Source organism: Cetorhinus maximus, chromosome 9 (genome assembly GCF_964194155.1).
Source record: "Cetorhinus maximus chromosome 9, sCetMax3.hap1.1, whole genome shotgun sequence".
Lineage (NCBI taxonomy): Eukaryota > Metazoa > Chordata > Chondrichthyes > Lamniformes > Cetorhinidae > Cetorhinus > Cetorhinus maximus.
In genome coordinates, this window is record NC_135887.1 from 110,636,010 (window position 1) to 110,662,698 (window position 26,689).

The 26,689-nt window shown below is 45.8% G+C and overlaps 1 protein-coding gene across 1 annotated transcript in view; it reads right to left on the reverse strand.

Annotated features, from left to right (window-relative positions):
• Positions 1 to 26,689, reverse strand: part of LOC144684929 (inositol 1,4,5-triphosphate receptor associated 1-like) — a 152,706-nt gene that overhangs the window by 94,524 nt on the left and 31,493 nt on the right. The window contains exons 2-5 of the mRNA XM_078549344.1: positions 16,101 to 16,227; positions 15,536 to 15,692; positions 11,350 to 11,437; positions 9,676 to 9,882 (exon numbers count right to left, since the gene is read on the reverse strand). Of these exons, the coding sequence (XP_078405470.1) occupies positions 9,676 to 9,744 (69 nt within the window). The 5' untranslated portion in view covers positions 9,745 to 9,882; positions 11,350 to 11,437; positions 15,536 to 15,692; positions 16,101 to 16,227. The remainder of the gene's footprint in view (positions 1 to 9,675; positions 9,883 to 11,349; positions 11,438 to 15,535; positions 15,693 to 16,100; positions 16,228 to 26,689) is intronic.

A 26,689-nucleotide genomic window follows, 5' to 3' on the forward strand; every position in this document is an offset into this window, starting at 1 on the left:
TTTTAGGTTCTGACTTGTGTTTCAGGATTTCAGACTTATTTGAACACAGAAGTATTTAATTTAGCTTAGTATACTTTATTTTAAGCTGACAAGCTTATATAAGCTGGGGGATGCTGATTAATATTCCGATCTATTGTGTATCCTAATTGTTGGACTTATGGCGGCTCTCAGGTCTCATCGCAGTAAAGATTCACATGTGAAATGTTGGAATGGCCCTGATCACTCATGCTCAGTATGGTTAGGAGGTTACTTATGGGCGGGGTAAACACTGGGAGGTTGTTTTTCTGAGCTGGGGAATCTAGAACACAGGGTACAGTTTCAGGGTAAGTGGACAATCATTTGGGACCGAGGTGATTTTAAAAAATTTGTTCATGGGATGTGGGTGTCCACTGGCTAGGCCAGCATTTATTGCCCATCCCTAATTGCCCTTGAGAAAGGGAAGAAACTTCTTCACTCAGAGGGTTGTGGATCTTTGGAATTCTCTACCCTAGAGGTTTGCGAATGCTCCATTGTTAAATATATTTAAGGCTGAGATAGACAGACTTTTGGTCTCTCAGGGAATCAAGGGATATGAGCAGTGGTTGTGAAAGTGGAGTTGAGGCCAAAGATCAGTCATGGTCATATTGAGTGTTAGAGCAGGCTCTAGGGGCTGTTTGCTCTACCATGCTTATATATCTCACGTCATGTTTTTATTCAATCAGATCAGACAAAGCCACCTCCTTGACTGGCACCCCATCTACCACCTTAAACATGCACACCCTCCACTACCAGCCCACAGTGGCAGCAGTGTGTACCATATGCAAGATGCACTGCTGCAACTCACCAAGCCTCTTTTGACAGCACCTTCCAAACCCATGACATCCAGCACCTAGAAGGACAAGGCTGGCAGATAAATGGGAACACCACTGCTGTATGTTCAGTTCAGTCTCACAATCAGGTTCTGAGTCTAGTATGGTTGAACAATAAGTGTTTATTGTTTACACATAACTACATACATATATATAGAGTATAGCCCAAACTATGAGCTAACTTCATGCTTGCTTCTACACAGGTCTCTGTCCAGTCCACAGCTGACTCTAATCTCAGGTCATGTGTCTATTTACAACAAACTGTGGGTGGTACTATTTCCCAGTCGCTCATTAACCCTTGCTATGCCAGATACCTTTATTCGACAACCAGTTGCCAACTCCCCGCAACCTAGGTCAGAGGTCAATCTCTTGGCTACCTGTTCTGATTAAAAATACAACAAATAGAGGGACCAAGTAATACACAGTCAGGATCTTATAATAAAACCAGACTTGAAAGGAGAGAGCTACATCCTTAAGTTCAGGGCCAATTAGTTCCATGGTCAGTACAGGGCTTTTAGCACACTAACAAGGGTCAGTGTTGCATAGGAGTTCAGAGGAGGCAGACAATGATTTCCACCTTAAAGAACATCAGCTATTCAAATAGTCTCCAGGACCTTCTCTTTAGCTCTGAAGAAGAGCCATACGGACTCGAAACGTTAACTCTGTCTTTCTCTTCTCAAATGCTGTTAGACCTGCTGAGTGTTTCCAACATTTTCTGTTTTTGTTTCAGATTTCCAGTATCCGCAGTATTTAGCTTTTAACCAGGACCTGGGTCTGTTTACTTTAGAGCAGTGTAGGCTTAGGTCACCTGATACAGGTCTATACCACAATGAAATGGCTGGATAGTGTCCCTACTGATAGATTATTTCAATTTGACAGATTGGGGAGGACTGGGGATATCAGTAAAAATGAAGAGTGGGAATAGACTGGATCTTGGGCAGGTTTTCATTTCCCAGAGAGTAGTGAGCCACTGGAATGTGTTGCCAGCTGGTGTGGTACGTACTGACTCCCTGTGTGCCTTCAAGAGGGGAGTGGACCCGTTCCTGACTGGGAAGATCCCATTATATAAAAGGTAAGTGTCCTTGTAGATAACATTTGACCCATGTGATCTCCTTGCTTGATTCACCAGAGGAGAGCGGTGAAGTACTGAGGGAGCGTGCCACTGTCCAAGGGGCCTTTTCCTAGACTTAAAACGAGGCCCAGTCTGCCTTCTGAGCTGGGCTTAAAAGATTCCGTAGTGACAAATGAAAGAAGAGCAGGGCAAATATTTATCCTTTAACTAACATCAGTAAAATATAAAACATTATTACATTGCAATTTGTTGGATTTTGCTGTGCGCAAAATAGTTGTGGTTTTTGCTGTATTACAACAGTGACTATATTTCAAAAGTACTTCATTGACTGTAAAGCACTTTGGGACATCCTTAGGTTGTAAATGACTTTATATTGTGCTTTCATGTAGTGAAACAAAATAAGATAAGTACCAATTCTTTACACTGAGGATGTAATCATCCCCTTTAATAACTGTCATGCACAACATTGATCCTTATTCACTGATAAGGGTCCGGAAAGTTAAGAGGACTATCTACACAACATTCTTAGCACAGTTTCCGGAGAGTGTTGCTTGATTGACATATTTACCCCAAACCTAGGAAGCATACAAGCAACAATGCTGGAAGACTCTTCTATAAACAAACACTGACTGTTCTAACTGTGCTCTTGTTCTGGTCATGACCCTGATCTGGCTTTTTTTAAAAATGGCCATCGCTGACACAGCCAGCATTTATAGCCCATTCCTAAATACCCCTGAGAAAGTGGTGGTGAGCTGCTTTCTTGAACTGCTGCAGTCCATGTGGTGTAGGTGCACCCACAGCGCGGTTAGGGGGGGGGGGGAATTCCAAGATTTTGATCCAACAACAGTGAAGGTAGGAGCCGCAGGTATGGAAGGTGCTGTCAAAGGAGCTTTGGTGAGCTGCTGCAGTGAATCTTGTAGGGGGTATATGTTATGTGTTCTTGTTGTCTTTTGGTTCCCACAAGCTCTGCAGGTTGACCCATTTCCATCTGTCTGTGAATTCATGGCCAAAATTTTACACTCCCCCCTACTTGGGGAGAGCATGAAATTGAAGGGGTGGGATTCCCTCTGAGTTCCCGCCCACCCTGACCACACAGCAATTTTACTCTGGGGTGGGGAAAGCCTCAGATGGCATGCCCACCCTTGCCCCAATTATTGGCCGCTTCCCACCCAGCCTCAATTTTTAGGCTGGCGGGAGATTGACCTTGTGTGGGGGAGGCCCGAAAGCCAATGGAGTTAGGTCTCGGGCAGGGGGACGTTGTGGGTGGGGGGACACCTCCATCAGAAGCGCCCTTCTGAAATCAGTCCAGTAGCCTCCAGACCTCCCTCCCCCAGGCCTCTCGCCCAAGACCCCGATCGCCCCCTTCTTGCCCTTACCCCAGGCCTTCCCTACCCGCCCCATCCTGGGACCCCCCCCTTGAACTTACTTAGCCTCCGGTGTCCGGACCCAGTCTCAGGCATCCTCCTGCATCTTCTTACCAGTCCACTTCAGCTCTTCTCGCTGCAGGGACCGGACAGCTGCTGGCTAATCAGATTGGCTGGCACTCTAAGGCGGGACTTCCTCCCGAGCAATGGGTGGAAGTCCCACCTGCAGCCACCAAACACTCATCCAAGTGTAAAATGGCCACGGGGCACTCAGAGCCCGTGGGGATGTGTTCCCCACCGACTCTTCGGATGGCGGCAAGCGAGATCTCACCATTTGAAAGATTCAGGCCCGTTCACCCACAGCTATCCTTTTCTCTGTTTGGTGTACTTCACTTTGTTGCTGCTGCACTGCACGAACCCTGCTGCCTTTCTCTAGCTGTTTGGGTAGTCAGTGTCTTCATCTGTCTGCTCATGGCTCTAGCAATGTCTACAGCCTGCGTGTGATAGTGTGAGCTCGTCCTTCCCAATTAGTGCTTTCCGTACTTCAGGATGTACAGATCCCCAAACTAGTTGATCCATCTGTGTCCTTAAACTGACATTTTCTAGCTGCATTTTTTAAATCTTGTTACAAAGCTATCAGTCAGCTGGCCTAATTCCTTTCTGAGGCCTTAAAATTCATACTGGTAGATCCGATGATTTGATTTTGGCTGGAAGTGGGTGCTAAATTTACCAAAAATATTGTCTGGGTCTTCGCTGTTCTCTTCAGTAAGCTCCCAGCTGTTAAATAAATTCAATCCTATATCCCTTGCCCACAGAAGGATGTAGCTGACCCTCTCTTTCGTGTCTTTTAGGAATCTACTGAATGTCAATCTGCACTTACTTGTTTAAATTTCGCAAATGCCATCATCAGTTTCCCAATTCATTGTGGGCTGTAGCAGTGCATTCATTTTGTGCCGGTCAACGTTTCATTTCTTGTCTTCACACAATTACTAAGTTTTTCTCCTGGCACGAATGTGGGTCAATTTTCCAGATCAGCACTAAATTAATTTGAAATGCTTTAGGTTTACTGACAGGCACTTGCTGCCACCATGCCATGTGTTCTTGTTGTCTTTTCGTTCCCAGATGTGGTTAATAATCACAGTTTAAGTTTGTAAAGATCAGAAGCTCTTTATGTTTAATTTTGCCATGCTGTCTGGTTGAAAAGAAGAACCAGATTGAACTGGTTATGTACACGTCATTTCACCCCTCGTGCAGCTGTGTAATGTGGACCCCTGGAACACTTACACATAAAGGGGAGAATTTTCTCCCTGTCGGGCAGGCCGTTCGGCAGCGGGCGAAGACCCGCCCAGCGTGAAACGCGGCTCCCGAGGACAGCGGGTTCAATGGCGACCCGGCGGCCTGTTTAAATAGCACTCCTGCAGCCTTGCAAAGGCTGTGAATCATGGCAAACAGAAGAGCCCCCCAGAGTGCTGCTGGTGAGCAGGCCAGGCAGGAGGGTAGGTCAGTGGGGCACTATGCCCCTCACTTTTCTGACGAGTATCTAGCTCCCTCCTCGAAGAGGTGGCAGCACGGCAGGAGGTCTTTGTTCCGAGGGATGGGAGGAGGAGGCCCCCCCACATGACAAAACATGCCTGGGAGGAGGTGGCAGACATCGTTAGCTCACACAATGTGGTGCAATGCACCTGGGTCCAGTGCCGCAAGTGTTTCAACGACCTCTTGCACTCGGGTAGGGTGAGTATCATGTCGGCATTGGTCACTTAACACAGCAGGTAGGCTTTCCCCCCTGACCCCCACCCCCCGTCAATTCTGAGTGCAGTTACAGCATTGAATAATTCACGGCATGTGTCCCTTGCTGGGTGGGCCAGCAGATATTGCCCATGCCTAGTTCACCCTGAGAGGGTTGTGCTGAGATGGGTTTTGCACCCGCAGCATGTGGTAGACTGACACCCAGAGTACTGTTTTGGGGGCTATCTCAAGGATCTGCACCTAGGCACAGTGCTGGAACTGCAAAACATGTCAAAGTCAGGCTGCTGACATGCTGGGAGGGGAGCTTCCAGGTGGCAGGGCACTGATCCATCTGCTGCCCTTGGTGTTCCACATGCTTGTGTGTCCTTGCTTTGCAAGGTTAAACTGTATGGTGACAAATGTGATGGAGGCTGCATGTGGGCAAGGGGGTCAGCCCTGGCTTCTTGGTGTGAGTGTGCAGCAGCTGTGGGGTGACGATTCACTGGAGCCCTGCAATGTCCCACTCAGGTGGAGGTGGCAGGGATGTGATGGCAATCCAGGTACAGGGTGGACTAATCAATGCTCCTCTCTCCTTTTCGGGAGAAGACCACACACAATGCTGCCAAGCGGATGCGGACTGGTGGAGGCCAGGCCCAGTTGGCCATAATCACCAGATACGAGCAAGAGGTGATGAGCTGGATACGCGCCATGCATCCAGGTCGACCGGCGGCGGTGAGGCTGGGGTGCCAAGGGGAGGTAAGATTGCCGTGCACTGAGGTCACCATGTGTGTCTCAGGAGCTACCCCACTGTTGAATGTTCAGTGATTTAAGCTTCCTTCATGGGTTGACCATTGATTATGGAAGGATGAGCGCATACTGATCCGGGGGCCAGGCATGCACATTGACATTGGCTCCACTTGAACTATTCAAATGTCCTTGTTTTTTCCTTTCAGCATCACCAGAGCAAGGCTGGGGAGGAGGAGGCGGAGGAGCCACCTCTAACACTTGAGGGCACTGAACAATTAGACTCACTAGCATCACACCATCTCTGCCAGGCAGGCACCAGCGCAGATACTAGCACCTCGGTGGGAATTAGAACATCAACTAGTGTCCTGGGGCACAGCGGTGAGGGCACTTCACAGTTGTTGCAGGAGCTGGCAGAGACAGAGAGTGCCCATGGTGCCAGCAATAGGAGGACCAGGCACATGCTCAGTCAGTCCCTGGGAGCATCTGGGGGAGATACATGAGGCTATGCTTGGCTTGGTGTCCATGTTGGAGGGGTCTACGCGGACTATCGCCGAAGCAATGAGCCTCATGTCCGAGCGCTCTGCAGCAGTGAGGGGATTTCACACTTGCTTGAGGTACTGGAGGAGACAGAGAGTGCCCATGGTGCCAGCAGTCGGAGGACTGCAGGGGACCAGGCACAAGCTCAGTCAGTCTGGAGTTGTCCCTGAGGCAGCAGACGCTAGAAGTGCAGCAGGGTATGCAGGAGGATCTGGAGAAAATACATGAGGCTATGCGTGGCATGGTCTCTGTACTGGAGGAATCCACGCGGAGCATCATCAATGCAATGAGCCTCATGGCAGAGCGCCATGCTTCCTCCATGGAGAGAGTGGCGACTCTCGTCAAGAGGCTCTTCCAGGAGAACAATCAGGGCCTCCTGGGGTTGCGCTCAGACCTGCAAGCCCTCACAGCAGCATTGGCCTCAGCTGGTCAGTGCCAATGTGGGAGATCGATTGGGCACCAAATATCCCAGCTCGGTGCCCACCCATCAATGGTGAGCAGGGAGGTCCAAAGCGACCTCACATCGGCGCAGTAGCTGCTTGTCGTCTCTGCGGACTCCTCTCAAGACACTCCAGACGAGGGTAGTAGCTCCTCCACCCCTCTGCCAGTGACCGTGGGATCTGATGAGGCTGCGGCGACTGGGGAGATGCCAGCCATTGAACTGGCCGCTCCCTCCCAGGTGGGACCATCAAAGGCTCCACAGGCCAGGGGACGCCCGCCAAGGTCATTGAGGCCAACAGGACAGTAGAGTGAGCAGGCTGTCTCGAATGCCAGTTCCAGTGAGGGGGGAACATCCAGACGTAGCACCCGGAAACGTAAACTTAAGGCACCTTAAGCACAGCATGGGCTTCTCACTAGTGGTTTTATGTTGCCCTGCTGTGAGTTGATGACAAATTGGTGTGATGCTGAACACCTTTGCATTCAGTTTCTTTTCTGCTTTATTTTGTTAGTTCATTAAATGTTTATATGTGAGCATGGTTCAGGGTGATTCCTTACTTCTGCAGGCGGAAGGGAACCCATGATGTAATGAGTAGCTTGTTTATCTTTGAGCTATATTGACAAGGCACATAGTTAATGTTCCTTAGCAGGCAGATGTTGCTCTCAGGTATCGAGTATGGAGCCTGCAGCCCTGGCTTGTGTTGGAGGTCCATCTGTGGTGGGCTAGCTGAAGGTTTATTGGATTAAAGCCTCCTGGGTGTCCCTGCCTCCCTGGACGATGCCCGGGTCAGTGTCTACCCCCTCAGCGTTCTCCTGTGCGTGCTCATCCTCGGACTCACTACTGTACTCATCGTGTGCAGCCGGAGTACCTGCATCTACATCTTCTTCCTCTACAGCATCCCCCCTTTCCAGCACCAGATTGTGGAGCATGCAGCATGCAACCACTGTCAGCGATACATGATCTGGGGGTATTGGAGTGCGCCCCCTGAATGGTCCAGGCATTGGAAGTGCATCTTGAGAAGACCGATGGTTCTCTCTACCACAGCCTTTGTGGAGGCATGGCTCCTATTTTATCACTGCTCGGCCTCTGTTCTTGGATGGCAGAGGGGCATCATGAGCGTCTTCTGTGGTCCCTTCCGCCTTGGACTTCCTGTTGGCCCTGCGCCCCTTGTGCCTGCGCCTGTCCTCCCAAAGGTGGCTCCCCTGGAGGCTGAATGTGGACTCCTGGCCTCCGCCCCCTTCTGGCCCTCCCTTCCTCCTCAGAGGAGATCACTCCAATGGAGATCACAACTCCCATTTCCAAGCTAAGGGAAGGCTTCCTGAAATCAGAAAGGCCTCAAAAATGATGATTACTCCAGAGTCTTGACCTGAAGGCTGTTACTCCTGTCCAAGTAGCTGTGAGGAGTTTTAAGTATTCCTACTCATACAGGCAAGTAGCAGTAAGTTTAAGCATTAAATGAGTGAGAATTAACACTCGCGACCGCACTCACCCCTCAACCCGCCCGTGAATGAGGTTTATAAAAATGTGGCCTACCCGCCTGCCCATTGCATCCGTGCGATGACCTGAAGATCGCACGAGCCCCGAAGAATCGACGTCAATTAGGTGGCCCGTTAATTAATGGCAAGTGTGCATCAGAGATCATCGCGGGCTTGCCCACCAAAATATTGCGATGGCATACGGTGACATTGGGACACATGCACGACGTCACCGCGCGTCATTTTACGTGCCGGTGTGTGGGGCCCGCCCCCGCACGCCGACGTGAAAATTCTGCCCAAAAGGTTCCTAGCTAAGTAGTTCCTAGCTATTTACGGATATTTACAGATAATACAACAATATATAACAGTATACACTGCAGCCACAATGTGCCAGTGGTGGAGGAAGTGAATGTTTAAGGTGATGGATGGTGGTCCTGTATGGCGTTGAGGTTCTTGAGTAATGTTGGAGCTGCACTCATCCTGGCAATTGGAGAGTTAACAGCCTTAGCTGCCTGTTGAAGTCAACACATACTGGGCACCTTTTTTCACAGACTGCATTCCTGGGTTAAAGTAGAGACTGCTTGCTGAGTAGTACCAAGCTCTATAATCACACTGCACATTCTCAAAGGAAATGCGCAATTTAGATGTGGTTTTAGTGAGCATTGAAATATGCCAATCAGATATGAAACTGATAAACCTACTTCCAATGATAAATGGCCTTCTCCCAATGCATGTCAGGCATATGGGTGGTCAGTCAGGTCTGGAGGAAGGCAATGTGTGTTTGGTACAAAAGTATTTAAATTGTAACACTAAAGTCGTCGCAAACCTATAACCTAGGGTCAGTCTAAGCTCACTGGTAGTACTCTGATCTTTCAGTCAGAAGGTCACGGTTTACTTCAGAGACTTGAGTACACATAACCCAATCTGACACTCCAGGGAAGTATTGAAGGAGTGCAGCACTGTAGGAAGTGCCATCTTTTAGATGAGCCAAGTCCTCGTCTGCCCTTTTGAGCAGTGTAAACAGTTACTATTTCGAAGAAGAGCAAGGGAGTTATTCACCTTGTTCTGGGCCAATATTTATCCTTTAACCAATATTGCTGAAACAGATTAGCTGGTCATGTATTTTGTTATTGTTTGTGGGGCCTGGTGTAAACAAATTGTCTGACATGCTTTCCACATTTACAGCGGCACTTCAAAAATATTCCATGTCTCCATCTCTTCAATTATCTGACTTTCCACCACTTCTTGCTACTTGTACATGTTTGAGGTCTATACCACTCCTGGACAGGCTGCTCTAGGTTAAAATCATCTCACCTTCCCCCCTTTATCCCTTTCTCAGTATTTATCCTACTAATCTCAGCACATTTCCTAGCCAGATGATTAGCCAGCCGTCTTATGTAATGTATTCAAACCTGGAAGCAACAACCGAAAAAAGATAGGTAGAGTTCTGCAGTATGTTGTTTCTTACACTGGGTGAAAAATTCTGCATTCTGTCCTGGTCCTCACTTCCTTCTTCTTCCTCAGGTAAGGTGGGCATGGTGGGGGCTACAATGCAATGCGGACTGCGAGTCAGAGGGCCAAAAGAAGGGCAAGACGGGTCTGGCCTCGGCAATGCAAAACAGCTCAGCAACGTTCGAAGGGAGGAGCACGGAGTGAAATCTTCGTCTTCTGATAGCTGTGTATATATAAAAGGGAAGGCCTGTCAAACTCAGGTTAAAGCATGTTGTTCGAACATTAAAGCACCATGGCTGAAGATATATTCCAGGCTTCAAGTTCCAATTAAAATAAACAGAATGGGAATACGATTTCTGAGTATCCTTTTTTTTTAGGCTCCCGCTTTGATTACTCAGTCATTTTCTAAACTTGCCCTTGTCAACAGCTCTATTACCACTATATCATGTGAATGGTAGAAGACAAACTAGGAAGTGACCCCCTCCTGTAACAATGGGTGGGTTAAAGGGTGTTCAAAAGTTGAGGCGGTTAACATGATTAAAGAAGTTGATCAGGTCGATTGAGAGAAACTATTTTTTCCTTTGGGAGTCTAGAAGAATGGAGCAGAACCTTAACATTAGAAGCCATTCAGGAGTGACTTCTTCACACAAAAAGGAGTGGAAATCTGGAACTCTCCTCCGCCAGAAAGCGGTTGAGGCTGGAGTAATTGGAATCTTTAAGACTGAGACTGATATGTTTTTGTTGGGTAAGGGTATTAAGGGTTGCAGGACCAAAGCAGGTTGATGGAGTTAATATACAGATCAGCCATGATCTAAGTAAATGGCAGAACAGACTCGTGGGCTGAGTGGTCTCCTCCTGTTCCTATCTTCCAACAATGTGGTCATAAAGGAGGTGAACAGCACAAGCCACAGAGAGAGGAAGACCTAGGGAAAGTCATTCCAAGCCAGGCCAGGTACGCTGCTGCAGAACATTGGAACAGGAATGGGCCATTCAGTTCTTTGAGTCATTCAATTCCTATTCAATGATATCATCTGTTTCTGTTTCTGTTTCTTAGCTCCTCCAGCCTTATGTTCCATACAAAAAAACTGTCTGCAGAAAATAGAGGTAGTATTAAGGTAATTGGCAAAAGAACCAAAGTGAAAGTGAGGGGAATTCTTTTTTCTGCAGTGAGTTGTTGTGAATTTTGAATGTGCTGCCTGCAAGGACGATGGAGGCAGATTGAACAATAACTTTCAAACTGGAATTGGGTAAACGCTTGAAAAAAGCTTTGCAGGACTATTGGGAAAGAGTAGATGAGTGGGCCTAATTGGCTAGCTCTTTAAAAGAGCTGGTACAGTAACAATGGGCTGAATGGCCTTGTTCGGCACTGTTTGAATCTATGATTCTAACAATGCTTCAACATACGATTGTGTCATTAAAGCATTTGGTTATGTTTGGGTTATTAGTGTAAAAGGCACCGATGATGATCAGCGGGTGATGATCAAGCTAAAGTATGCTATCGGGTAAAGATCAGTGAATTAAATAAACTGCTCCCGTCCCTGTGGAATTCAGAATGCAGCCTGCAGGAACTGATGGTCACAGGGGCCATATTCCAAACATGGATGAAGTATTTGAAAGATTCTGAATTTATATCAAGTTGCTGGTAATCATCTATACTTTTGAGGAAGAGATCGGGAAACTCCAGACTCACTGCGGGTGCTGGAGGCTGCGCTTCAGACTCTGGGCTCAATCTTTGCTCCTCAACTAGCTCCTGGGATGGGGTTCTGTCCGAGTTGTTCCTTAACATTAGCAAAAAGTAACAATTACATAAAGAACAAATTTGACAGCTACTCCTACAAGTTCCAAACAGCAAAATAACATTGAGATAAAAGCAAAAAAACTGCTTCAAGGTAGGCATTTCTTGAAGAGAAGTGGCAGTCAATTAAACACAGAAATAAAAGCAAAAAACTGCGGATGCTGGAAACCCAAAACAAAAACAGACCTGCTGAGTTTTTCCAGGTATTTCTGTTCTTGTTTTTGTTTTGGATTTCCAGCATCCGCAGTTTTTTGCTTTTATTTCTGTGTTTAATTGACTGCCACTTCTCTTCAAGAAATGCCTACCTTGAAGAAGGTTTGTTCCACTCTCCGTCAGGATTTTCGTATCTCTCTTTTGCCTTGTTCACCTTCATTGCTTTCCATTTCTCTCCTGGTGTTTGACAAGGTGTTTACTAAATCCTGCTTTCACAGCCATATTTCCTTTCTCAGTGACTGTCTCCACCTCCGACTTACCCCACGTGGATTTCAACTGAAATTCCATCCCTCATGTTTCGAACCCACCCAGGATTACAGGTATCTCCGGGACATACAACGTTCCTCGGACTGCTGTTCCCATCGCATTCTGAGATCCACACTCAGTGCCATGCGCCGCCATATGAACACACCCGACCTCTCCCTCCAGCAGCACCGCCGCACCCTTTTTCGAAGCTGCGCATGCCCTCAGTCTCATTTTATTCTTCGTCTCATCCGACGCCTCAACAAGAAACTTTTTCTCTTTCTCTCAAGTGCTAAGGAATGCAAGCTCCAACAACTCATCGACACCAACACCCATCCAGGACCCTCCACCCCTGCCTGTCCCTCTGTCCCCATCCCGTCTTCCAATCCCAGTCCCGGCCGTGTATTCACTATACCCCCTGACCTTCCCCTCGCCGACGCTGAACGTTCAGTGCTCAGCAAAGGACTTAGTTTCATACCCTTACGCCCTCATCTCAATGAATTTCGGGCTCGGCACGATGCTGAACTCTTCTTCCGCCACCTTCGTCTCCGTGCTCGCTTCTTTGTGCAGGAGTCCTCTCCCCATTCAACGGATCCTTTTACCCACCTCCAATATTCTCCCTCCACCTGGACCCCTCCCTCTGGATTCTTACCTTCTCTTGATCTTTTCATTGAGAACTGTTGGCGTGACATTAGTCGTCTCAATTTCTCTGCTCCTCTCACCCATTCTAACCTGTCTCTCTCTGAACTTACTGCACTCCGTTCTCTCAGGTCCAACCCTAACATTGTCATCAAACCCACTGACAAGGGTGGTGCTGTTGTTGTCTGGCGCACTGACCTCTATCTCATGGAGGCTGAGCGTCAACTCGCAGACACTTCCTCCTACCTCTCCCTGGACCATGAACCCACCACTGAACATCAAGCCATTGTTTCCAGGACTGTCACTAACCTCATCTCCTCTGGAGATCTTCCTTCCACAGCTTCCAACCTGATAGTCGCCCAACCTTGGACGGCCCGCTTCTACCTCCTACCCAAAATCCACAAACAGGACTGTCCCGACAGACCAATCGTGTCAGCCTGTTCCTGCCCCACGGAACTCATTTCTCGCTATCTTGACTCCCTTCTCTCTCCCCTTGTCCAGTCCCTTCCCACCTACATCCGTGATTCCTCTGACACTTTACATCACATCAACAATTTCCAGTTCCCTGGCCCCAATCGCCTCCTCTTCACCATGGACGTCCAGTCCCTCTACACCTCCACCCCCACCGGGATGGCCTGAGGGCTCTCCGCTTCTTCCTCGAACAGAGGCCCGAACAATCCCCATCCACCACTACTCTCCTCCGTCTGGCTGAACTTGTTCTCACACTGAACAATTTCTCCTTTAACTCCTCTCACTTCCTCCAAATAAAAGGTGTGGCTATGGGTACCCGCATGGGCCCCAGCTATGCCTGTCTCTTTATGGGGTATGTGGAACATTCCTTGTTCCAGTCCTACTCCGGCCCCCTCCCACAACTCTTTCTCCAGTACATCGATGATTACTTCGGTGCTGCTTCATGCTCTCGTCGGGACCTGGAAAAATTTATTAATTTTGCTTCCAATCTCCACCCCTCCATCATTTTCACATGGTCCATCTCTGACACTTCCCTTCCCTTCCTTGACCTCTCTGTCTCAATTTCTGGTGATAGACTGTCCACCAATATCCATTACAAGCCTACCGACTCCCACAGCTACCTCGAGTACAGCTCCTCACACCCCGCTTCCTGTAAGGACTCCATCCTATTCTCTCAGTTCCTTCGCCTCCGTCGCATCTGTTCTGATGATAGTACTTTCAAAAACAGTTCCTCTGACATGTCCTCCTTCTTCCTTAACCAAGGTTTTCCACCCACGGTCGTTGACAGGGCCCTCAACCGTGTCCAGCCCATCTCCCGCGCATCCGCCCTCACGCCTTCTCCTCCCTCTCAGAAACATGATAGGGTCCCCCTTGTCCTCACTTATCACCCCACCAGCCTACGCATTCAAAGGGTCATCCTCCGCCATTTCCGCCAACTCCAGCATGATGCCACCACCAAACACATCTTCCCTTCACCCCCCCTGGCGGCATTCTGCAGGGATCGTTCCCTCCGTGACACCCTGGTCCACTCCTCCATTACCCCCTACTCCTCAACCCCCTCCCACGGTACCTTCCCATGCAAACGCAGAAGATGCAACACCTGCCCCTTCACTTCCTCTCTCCTCACCGTCCAAGGGCCCAAACACTCCTTTCAAGTGAAGCAGCATTTCACCTGCACTTCCCTCAACTTAGTCTACTGCATTCGTTGCTCCCAATGCGGTTTCCTCTACATTGGAGAGACCAAACACAGACTGGGTGACCGCTTTGCAGAACACCTTCGGTCTGTCCGTAAGCATTACCCAGACCTCCCTGTTGCTTGCCATTTCAACACTCCACCCTGCTCTCATGCCCACATGTCTGTCCTTGGCTTGCTGCATTGTTCCAGTGAAGCTCAACGCAAACTGGAGGAACAGCACCTCATCTTCCGACTAGGCACTTTACAGCCTTCCGGACTGAATATTGAGTTCAACAATTTTAGATCTTGAACTCTCTCCTCCATCCCCACCCCCTTTCTGTTTCTTCTCCCTCCTTTTTGTTTTTTCCAATAATTTATATAGATTTTTCTTTTCCCACCTATTTCCATTATTTTTAAATGTATTTCTACCCATTGTTTATCTCTACCTTTTATGCCCCTTATAGTATTATTTCACCCCACCCCCACTAGAGCTATCTGTACCTTGTCTGTCCTGTTTTCTGCTCTTAATTAGCACATTCCTTTAGATAATATCACCACCTTCAACACCTCTTTGTCTTTTTGTCTGTGACATCTTTGGTTATCTCCACCTATTACTGGCTGCTTGTCCTAACAACCTCCCCCCCACCCCTTCAACCAGCTTATATTTCACCCCTTTCCTATTTTTACTTAGTTCTGTTGAAGGGTCATGAGGACTCGAAATGTCAACTGTGCTCTTTTCCGCCGATGCTGCCAGATCTGTTGAGTTTTTCCAGGTATTTCTGTCTCTGTTTTTGTTGAGCAAAATAACATTCTTTTTGTAATAACCAGCCTCCTTCGTTAGGCTCCAATCTAATCAGCACAGTGTCCAATCATGACACAGTGTATAGCACCCTTGCCTCTGATTCAAATCCTACTCCAGAGACTTGAACACTCAACCCAGGCTGACACTCCCATTACTGAAGGAGCACTGCACAGTGTAGTACTGAGTGAGCACTGCATTTTCAGGGGGCAGTACTGAGGGAGCGCACTGTTGGAGGGTCATTACTGAGGGAGCGCACTGTTGGAGGGTCATTACTGAGGGACAGAGCAGCAGTACTGAGGGGGTGCAGCACCGTTGGAGAGTCAATGCTGAAGGAGCACTGCACTGTTGAAGAGTCATACTGAGGGAGTGCTGCACTGTCCAAGGCGCGGTACTAAGGTAATGTAGCTGCTTCAATGCAACATGCTCGATATTGGAAGCTTTAGTGTTTCCACAGCATTTCAATTATAGCATACTTCATTGTCTGGCATTGTTTATTCTGATTTGGATAAGCTGCAATTAACATGTAATTCTGGTCTCACCTGCTTGTGGCCTCTGTATCTGTCTCTTCAGTTAAAAGCTCCTTTGATGGTGAAAGGTTCTCTCCTTCCAATTGACTCTGACCCAGTGATAACGGTCTTAAAGACTTTAACCTTCCAAATGGTTGACAACTCCAGAAATGTTCTAGATTAAGGGCATCTGCGATATTAAGCACAACAGAAATTAATCCTGTGCTCTGACTGAGAGGTGTCTCTATCGGCGTGTTGAGATAGCTATCAGAAAGACAGCAGTACATGGCTTCTGGATCTTATTTACTTTCTAAGGACACCTTAGACTCAATTTTTTTCTCTGATTACTGATATCTGCAAAACCACAGGAATAATAAGGATGAGCAAGGACATTCAGCTGTAGCTCTTACTCCCTCTCACCTCCAGGAAGCTGTAGGTTCAAACCCCACTTCAGGAACATGGGCTCGAATTTTATGTGGAGGCAGTGGCCCTGCTGAAAAATTGGGGGCGAGTCCAGGTTGCCCTGCAGCCTGGAAGCTCTTTGGGATGTCCTGCACTTACGAAAGGTGCATTAGAATTGCAAGTTATTTCTGTTTACCTAGGAGAGGTGTGTGCAGTCCCCAGCTGCCATGATCTGTATACAGTCCAGTGTGGATACCAAGGGACTGTTGATGCAATTGGACAAGGATCTCCTGAGATAAAGGCCACACATCTGTTTCCTGTTTCTGTATCGCAAAAAGAGAATTGATTGTAAATTTGATATAAAAATAAAGTTAATTCAGTTTTTCAAATAAACTAACTTAGAACAACAGAGAGGACTGTTCAGAGAATGTGTAAATCCTGTTCTACAAAATTGACATGACTGTGCTGTATATTTTGTAGCTTGCCGAGGGTCTTATTTTGTATATAAAGCTGCTCACATTCTTAAATGCACATTATATAGCGTCACTCCTGAATTACTAAATACAGGAAACTTCGGAATTGCTACATGCATACCCAGGGTTCACCTGGTTCACTCCTGATAGTCACATGATCCAACAATAATGGAGCTACTGACTAATCTCAGAGGTCAATCTCTTCTACAACAAACCCAGACATGAGGTGAGGAAAACTCCCAGTGATGGAGAACTTTGGGAACCATAGGCCCAAAGTCATTCCTCCTGAGTCACACAACACTCACTACATGTCTCAAATTACTGATAAATTTAAGAAATCTCTCTAAGTTGCATTGGAATGAATCAACATTCTCTTCTTCTACCGTCTTCCCCGGGGTTTGTTCCTTAGATTGACCATTCAGTCACTGAAATGTTCTTTCCATAGATTAGTTTTGAATTTCTCTCTGGCCTTGTCCTCTGGTTTGAGATCCTGAAAGAAAAGCTGTCCCAAAATACTCACTGGCAATGAGTGATGCAAATCAAATATTTGGGAAGTGTTAAAAAGTCAATATTTAGTCAAAATAATGAGGTAATTCTGATACTTCACAAATCATTGGTGTGACTAGACTTACAATATTGTGTGCATCATGGTTCAAAAAGGATTGCAACTAGAAGAGAGTAACCAGAATGATTAAAGGAAGAGGAACTAGATTATGAGGAGTGATTGTGTAGTTTGGCCATGTTTCATTGGAAAAGAGGTTGCGAGTTGATACAATTGCTGTTTTCAGGATTCTAACAGGGCTAGAGATAATGTAGAGCATGATAAGCTGAATAGTAGAACAGTAATTTTTTAAATTTTCTGTACAGGTTATTTTCTTTCCAGTTGTTGCTTATTTTGTAGTATAAGGATCTGGCATAGAAAGGGTTAACGTGGGAGAAGAGTTCTCTTTAGCTCTGAAGAAGAGTCATATGGACTCGAAATGTTAATTCTGTTTCTCTCTCCACAGATGCTGTCAGACTGCTGAATTTTCCAGCATTTTCTGTTTTCACATCACTCTATGGGCCTGGGGGAATCTGACTTCTGGTTGCAGGTATGATTCTGGAACCATTAAGGTATGGAGGCAAACAATTCTTTGAAGTCATGTATATCATCCGTAACCAGTCTTTCTCTCTTCTGAGCAGAGATGCCTATATTGCCCTGAACCTTCTTTAAACAGTAGAAGACGTCAAATCAACCTCTGTCTTCAATTACACAGAACTGCATGTTCCTGATAACACCAACAGAAAAGATACTCTTAACTGGGACTTCAGCTCTGAGTTGTCTTCAGTCTTTGCAGAGCCGGTTTGTCCATTTTCTTTGCAGGTGCCAGAAAGTCCTCGTTGGTCAGACCAGCCAATCACTCAAAGGGTTACCACGACGCCTCAAAGGAAGATAGCCAAGAGATGAACCAGCAGCAAGAAGAGCCTGAACCTCCGACTCTGACACCTGTTGGCAAGATACCTCAAGACACTACAACATAGACGCTGCAACCTCTTCCCAGTACAACCATTAGCTAGACGATGTTGGAACAGAGAAGCAGCCATCAACCTAACACAGCACACCTCATTGCGGCAAAGAAGCAAACCAATGAGAACTTTGTTACACAGAAAGCTAAACTGCAAGGCTAGCCCATTGGTAAGTCACACCTACACAATAGGAAGAGACATCTTCCATCCTAACGTGCATCACGGTGAATCACATGTGGAAAGAAAAACAGAATGAACACTATAGACAAGCTGCGAGTTCGTCCTCCTCGTAAGGAATGGGATAAACCAATGGCCATAAATAACACCAGATGGGGAGATGAAAAGGAGCAGTTCAACTACAAAGAATGAAAAAAGAGAATTAAGATCAACCAACGAAATGCTAGAACGACCACATTCAAAGCAACCTGCTATTTATCAAGGTTTACCCAGTACTACAGAGTCTATCACTCCTTCAAATGTTGTAAAGACAAGATCTGGGAAAATGATAAAGCCTCCAGACCACCTGAAGCTGTAAACATAGAGACTTCAGGGCGGTGGGGAGGGGAAGGCATAGCAGAAGTAATGTAAATAGGTTGGGTAAACAGGAATGCATTGTAAATACATTGGATAAAGACTTGGGGGGAGGTGTAGCATAAGGGTCTGGCATAGAAAAAGTTAATGTGGGACTGGGTACTGCACCACCCATAGTGTGAAGTAAAGGAACACATGACCTGAATTATTTACCGCTGAGGGCTGTAGCGACTGGGTCGTTAAATATATTCAAGGCTGAGATAGACAGATTTTTAATCAGTAAGGGAATCAAGGGTTATGGGGAAAAGGCAGGAAAGTGGAATTGAGGATTATCAGATCAGCCATGATCTCATTGAATGGCAGAGCGAACTCGATGGGCCAAGTGGCCTACTTCTGCTCTTACATCTTATGGCCATATGGTCTACAGGGTAGTCTTGTACTGGACAGAGATGTGTGTAGAGGCAAGCATGGATCAGCTCCTAGCTTAGACCTTTATATATACATAATATAGTTATAAGTCGTTCATAAACATTTACTGTTTAACTATACAAGAACCATAACCTCTTCATGAGACCTACCAAACTACATGTAACGTCTTACAACATATTTCACGACTCTATTGAACTTGAATCATCTCTCTGCCTTCTCTGTTTTGTCTCTCACTGCCAGTGGTTTCAGTCACTCTTCTTGCTGTGATCACCATTTCCTTTCATGACTATCCTCTTCCAAATGTGGTCACAGCCGAGTTTGTGTTAAACATGTGTTGTACCTTGGTCAGACACACTTGGAGCACTCTGCATAGTTCTGATTTCATACACCTGGGCTTGTCCAGATTTGGAGTACTGTTGCCAGTTCTGGTCTCCACATACCTTAGTTAGACCACATGAATACCAGTGCAGAAAAAGACAGAAAGATTTGCATTTTTATAGCACATTTCATTGTCTCAGAGTGGCTCAAAGCCACTTAGAACCAATGAATTACTTTTGGAATGTAGTCACCATTGTAATGTTGGAAACGCAACATCCAAATTGCGCAAGATAGCTCCTGCAAACAGCAATATTATTATTGCCAGATAATCTGTCTTTTAGGTGTTGTTTAAAGGACAAATATTGGCTGAAACACTGGGGAGAATTCTCCTGCTCTTTTTCAAAATAGTGCCATCGTATCTTTTACATTCACTTGAAAGTGCAGTTGGGGCCTTGGATTAATATCTCATCAGTGCAGCTCTCCCTCAGTACTGCACTAGGAATGTCAACCTGTACTTATGTGCTTAGGTCTCTGGAGTGGGACTTGCCAGGGCCTCCTGTCCTACAAACTCTGAAATCTCTGTGCCACTCCATTTTGTTCTCTGGCACATCCCTTATTTTTATTGCTTCAGCATTGGCGCCTTTGCCTTCGGCTGCCTTGGCACTAAGCTCTAGAATTCCCTCCCTAAACGTCTTCCTCAAGCCACCTGTCCCTTCTTCTTATCGACAATCCTTAAAATCTACGTCTTTGGCCAAGCTTTTATTCACCTGCCTTAATATTGACTGATGAGGTTTGATGACTAATTTAGTTTCGTAATACTTCTTTGAAGTGCCTTGGAATGTTTTACAATATTAAAGGTGCTATATAAATGGAAGTTGTTGTTGTATCTATCTACCATACCGAAGGCACATGACCATAGTATATCTAGTGAGGTAACTCCAACAGTTGAGTTGACAGTTGATGGAAGACATTTTCTAGCAGTTAAATATTAGGATATGACCATCCAGGAAATGATATTAGTGAGGAGTTTATTAGGTAAATAGATATTTGAAGGTAGCAAGAATTGGATAACAGCAGACTTGGGGTGATAATTGGCAAGTAACATTTGCGTCACACAAGTGGTGGGCCATGACCATCTCCAATCAGAAAGTCTACTGTAATCACCTCCCCTTGACATTCAGTGATATTACCATCACTGAAGCTCCCACCGTCAACATCCCAGGGGTTACCATTGACTGGAAACTTAACTGGACCAGTCATATAAATACTGTGATGACAAGAGCAGGTCAAAGACTGGGAATTCTACAGTGAATGAAAGTAAAATACTGCAGACGCTGGAAATATGAAATAAAAACAGAAATTGCTGGAAAAACTCAGCAAGTCTGACAGCATCTGTGGAGAGAGAAACAGGGTTAACATTTTGAGTCCATATGACTCTTCTTCAGAGCTGTGAATAATAGTGAATAATTCACCTTCTGACTCCCGAAAGCCTGTCCACCATCTACAAGGCACAAGTCTGGAGTATGATGGAATACTCTCCGCTTGTCTGGATAAGTGCGGATCCAACAACACTCAAGTAGCTTGACACCATCTGAGACAAAACTGCCATTTGATTGACGCTATATTCACGACCTCAAATATCCACTCCCTCCAGCACCGCACACAGAGGCTGCAGTTTATACCATCTATAAGATGTATTGCAGCAACTCGCCAAGGCTTTTTAAACAATGCTTTCCAAACTTGTGGCCTCTACCACCTAGAAGGGCATATGCAGCAGATGCATGTGAACACTACCAGCTTCAAGTTCCCCTCCAAGCCATGTACCATCCTCACTTGGAAGTATATTGTCACTCCTTCATTGTCGCCGAGTCAAAATCTTGGAAATCCCAGTCTAACAGCACGGTGAGCATCCTACTCTACATGGTTGCAGTTCACCATCACCTTCACAAGGGCGATCAAGGATGTGTAATAAATGCTTGCCTTGCCATTGGCACCCACATCTCATAAATAATTAGAAAAAAAAACATTAGATCCAATGCACATCAAAGTCCATTCATTCATTCCAGTGCAGATCAAAGCTCATCTTTTAAATCTAAAGCAGAGCTCATTCAAGATTCAGATTTATATTCATGGGCTGTGAGTCAAGAACCTAGTGTCCTAATTTGAATTTATATTTTGAGTTGTGTAATAACCAACTACTTGGCTCTACACCAGAGTTTTGTGTTCTTGATCTACAGCTTTATTAGGCATTTACTCCGGCTCAGTGGGTTAATGCTCTTGTCTCCCAGTGAGAAAGTCATGGGTTCTCACTTCATAGACTTGAGCCCATAACCTATGGCAACATTCCTAATGCAATACTGAGAGAGGTGTATTTTGGATGAGACGTTAAACAGAGGTCCTATCTCTCCACTCAGGTAGATGTAGAAGACCCCATGGCATCATTTCAAAGAAGAGCAGGGAAGTTCTCTCCAGTGCTTCGTGCCAATATTTATCCCTCAACCAATATCACAAATACCAGATTACCTGGTCATTTATGGTGCTGATGTTTGTAGAACTTTGCTGTGACTTGTGGCAGGGCCAGTTTTCCAGGCGTTTTAAAGGTTATACTTAGAGCAATGGTACACACCAGCCTGCCGGCAAATTTTGCTGCCATATTTCCTACATTACAACAATGACTGCATTTCAAAAAATAATTTGTTGGCTGTTAAGTGCCTTGGGATTTCCTGATGCCATGAAAGGTGCTATATAAATGCAAGTCTTTCTTTCTTACTCTTACAATCATAAGCTGCAGGCCACGTTCAGTGAAACAGAACATCAATAAAATTACTCTTTCATTTGTAGGGGCCATGAACACATTCTCTCAGCTACTTAAGACTAAAACATTCCATCAACGTGATTAGTTTACTGGTGATCGCAACAAGTTGGGGCAAAGTCCTTAGAAGTGAAGCAAAAATGTCACTTTGACATTCAGTTTCATAAAATTCGCCAAAAATATATTTGCAGTATAAGAATGAATATTGTAACTGTATTTTCAAAAACATTACATTGGGGCATAACCTTAAAATTAGAACTTGGCTGTTCTGGAGTGATGTGAAGGCCCTGTTAAGTTTCTGGTCAATGGTAACCCCCAGGATGTTGATGGTGGGGTATTCAACCCCACCAAGGGTAGTGGAAATCTGTAACTTATTCCCCCCTAAAAGCTGTTGAGCTGGGGGTGAATTGAAGATTTTAAAACTTGAGTCTGATAGATTTTTGTTACACAAGGGTATTAAGGGTTAGGAACAAAGGCGGGCAGATGGGATCAAGATACTAATCAACCATGATCTAACTGAATGGCAGAAGCAACTCAAGGGCTGAATGGCCTCTTCGTGTTCCTATGTTTCTTTTTAATGCTTCTATTTCTCTATGGATCTTATTCACATTAGCCAATCTTCCTCAGTGATTGTTAGCAGGGCTGGGGTTGCCCAATGTGGAATAGGTGTTACTTTGAAGGATGGTTTACACTGTCCTGTATCCAAATACTGGGAACACTGAAACACTGATGCCAACCTCCAATCAAAATAAGCAAGGTGTGTGCTTCTATATCAAGCAGTGATGGGTAAATGTGTTCCTGAATATTTTGGTATCTTGAGATGTGGCCAACACTGCCTGGCCTGGGAACAGGGAGACAAACATACTGCTCATGGAACTATCTAATTCTGTGGAGATGCTGAACTGAACCTGTCAAATCGCAGACATCTGTGCCCCTGCTTCTCCTCTCCCTGCACCCCCTCTCCCTCCGCCCCATCTCCCTGCGCCCCTCTCCATCATACCACATCTGCCCCACCTACTGACTTGGGGTCAGGAGATTGGGACCTGGGGAAGGGAGAGAGAAAGATGGGGAGAGGATAAAGGGAGATGGAGGTTCAGGGGAAAGAGACTGTGAAATGGGGCTGGGGAGTAGAGGGAGAGATTAGAGAATGGATTCCGGGGATTTGGGGTTTGGCAAGGAAGGAGGGACAGATTAGTGGTTGGAGATTTGGATTTAGGCAGGACAGCGAGAGGCAAACTGGGGATCAGGGGGATTAGAGGCAGGATGGGAGAGGGAGTTTGGAAGTTTGGGAAAGTGGAGTTTGGATGGAGAGAGAGAGAGCTACAGATTATGAATTGGGGAATTTGGTTTCAGGGGGAGAGCCAGAGTTCATGCAGGGACCAGCAATTCCTGCTGAGGTGGAAGGAGAAGCTTTTACAAATTCCTAATGTGGTTAATAGACTTGGCTTTTAATCTTATGTATACGTCAGTCCTGTGTCACCTGACTAGAGAAGAAGCTTTGCTTCTGGCTGCTGAAATTGGCACATGGACCTTCTTCACATTTTTAAATTCATCCAGCTACCAGGGATCAGATGCAGGAACTCTTGTTCAGAAATTGGTTTACATTGAGCCCATTTTATGGCCAAAAAAAGATAAAATGTAAACCGACTTCTACCCCAATGTGTCCAATTAACTTTGTTTGAATGAAGCCCACACCAAGTGCCAGGATATTGGACCAGACCCACTTGTAAGTTTGAGTTTGCCTCACCTGCTTTAGAGGCAGCGTTGAGTAAAATTTGAATTGTGGGACAGGAATCATATGGAGCTGATGACATTATGTTAGTGAGCAGGTGGGTTTTTGCAACAAACCTGAAGCTTTCCATGGCCACTTTTTATTGGTGCAGGCCTGCAGATTACCACATATTGACTTCATTTTCACAACGGCTAAAAGAACCAGGAGAAGAATATGAGAATTCTTTTTTAAAGCAGCGAGCTGTGATCTGCAATGAGCAGCCTCAAAACCCGGTGCAAGCAGGTACATAAATAACCTACAAAAGGCAAGTGGATAAATACTTGGAAGGGGAGAAAGTTTACAGAGCTTTTGGGGAAAACAGCAGGAAGTTGTGGGACTAATTGGACAGCTCTTTCAAAAGGCTGGCAGTAGGCCTGATGGGTTGAATGGCCTCTATCCATGCTTTATCATTCTGTGATTCTACAAACTGGCCATGGCAGTATTTGACCTCCCTGGGTAGCCAGTCCATGAAACCATGGCAGAATTTTACGACCCACGGGCAAGCGGATGCCCGATCCGATCGGGGGTAAAATGGCGCGTGATGACGTTGGGCGAGCATCCCGACGTCATTGCGCACTTGCGCGATATTTCGGTCAGTGGGCAGTGTGAGTCAGCAGCGCGCCTACCGACAATTAAAGAGGCCTGTTAAGGCCATTAAAGTATTAATTAAGAGAGATTTTTCGCTGCCCGTCCAACCTTACGGTTGGCGGACAGGCAAATTGGCCAGAAGCCTCATCCACGGGCGGGATGAGGTTTCTGGCATTCATTTTAAAAAATGTTTTGACATAATTTTTATTATGTATACGTTCACGTGAGTGAGCCCTATGTGGGGATATTTTTTTCAGATTTTCCAAATCTTCATTTTTAATTTTAAAATTCTTCAGCTCCCTGAGGCAGCTCTCTGCGCTCGCCCTCCTCCCGTCCCCATCCCGACAGTGCTGAGCCTTTCGGCACGCGCGTCACGCTGGCTGGCCATTAATTGGCCTGCCAGCGTGAAATCGCGGTCGGGAGCCAATCACAGACGGCGGATTGTTTCCCGGCCGCTCCAGGGCCCACCCATCGCGCCTGCCCGACGATCTGAAAATCCTGCCCCATGTTTCTGAAACCTGAGCACGGAGCCATACAGATTGTGGAGGTGCTCAGATTGGATCCACAGCCTGTACTATCTACTTTAAGACAGTGGTAGGACTGGGCCATTGTATATGCAATTGGCGTGAGCATTACCAGTTGTTACAGGAAAGCCCCTATGTTTCTCAATGTCGGATGGTTTTAATGTTAAATTTCTGCTCTCCTCTCCCATAGCAACCTTCACTGCCCACTCTGTTCCTTCCCCCGCCCCACGGCTTGGTCCGGTCCTTTTCCCAGTTCAAATTTCCAAATCCCTCAGTCAGTTTTATACCAACCCTCTAAGCTCCTCAGCTCTCCTCATTCGTCTTCCCCAACTCTACTGAGCTCCAATAACCTAGCCACACCCTCTACTGTGCTGTTCACCAGCTCAGAATGAGGAAATGTTAAAAGAACACTCCATCTATCAGCAACACAGCAGGAGATCTGCCTGCAAGAGCATAAGAAAGGAATTATGCCTGACCCACAGCCCAGTGAAACTTTACACAAACGTTTCATATATCCAAGTGGTAATGTCACTTTTATTGGGTGTTTTAAAAAAAAGCTAAATTTATCGTTCTATTAATTGGCTTTTAATGCAATATTTTGGTACATTACAGCTGCATGATTCACAATGACATCTTAACTTATTTATAGTTCTTCCAAAAATAAAGATTAACCCTGAAAATAAAACTGTTTGGCAAGCTGGTGTGTCTCTGATTGAGAATGAGAAAACAAGTCAGTCATCTCCCAGTCTGTCTATTGTCAGTCTACCATTTGTCTACCCCCAATTTACCGACTGTTTACTCTCTGTCTATAAGGATTTCTCCCAGTCCACTGTGTCAAGAAGCTTGAGTACATAATCTAGGCTGACACTCCTAGTGCAGTCTTGAGAGAGTGCTGCACTATCGGAGGGGTTGTCTTTTGAATGAGACATTAAGCTGATGTCCCATCTATTCTCTAAGGTGGACGAAGAAGATTCTGTGGAACTAATGAAAGAAGCAGGGGAGTTCTTACTGGTGTCCTGTGTTGTATATTTTATATCTCCGAGCTATGCAGAGATGACACAAATTTCTATGTGTACAACAGATTTTACTCACAGCACTTTAAAATATCTACTCCATGCTTCAGCTCTAGCTTCCAGCTTTTTCTACAGTTTACTTACCTTTTCTCTGAGTCCACGCCTAGGCTTAGCCAATCCAGCACAGTGAGCATCAGTTGTGAACAGATTCACATAATCAAACAGAACAATTTGAACACTACATCCTAGTCAATACTTATCCATCAACCGAGAGCAGTAAAACAGGTTAACCAATCATTATCAGATGGCTGTTTTTGGGAGCTTGCTTTGTACAAACTGGCTGCTGAGTTTCCTACATTTACAACAGTGACTACACTTCAAAAGTACTTAGTTAGCTGGAAAACTCTTTGGAACATCCCAAGGTTGTGAAAGTTGCTATAAAAATTCAATCTTCTTTCTTGTAAAGTCAATCTGCTCCCCGTCTAATGACTGCTCCTAAAATCTTGCATCTAGTAAATCTCCATCACACTTCAGTTGCTGTAACAATTTACATTTATATTGTGTTTCTAATGTAAAAAAATAGTTTTTAAATAAAGAAAAACAGTCACTGACCTGAAGACTGAAATTTACAACCTGGCTATTAAGTGATAATGCCACATTTCTCTTTTGCCTCCTATGCCAGACTTTGAGGTGATCCCAAGTGATGATCACTCTTCAATGAAGAAGAATGACCTGCCATCAGACTGAAATCGGTCAGTTTGAATGGTGACTGACAATTCAAAGCAGATACCCAATGCACCGGATTCTAGAGATACAAGTC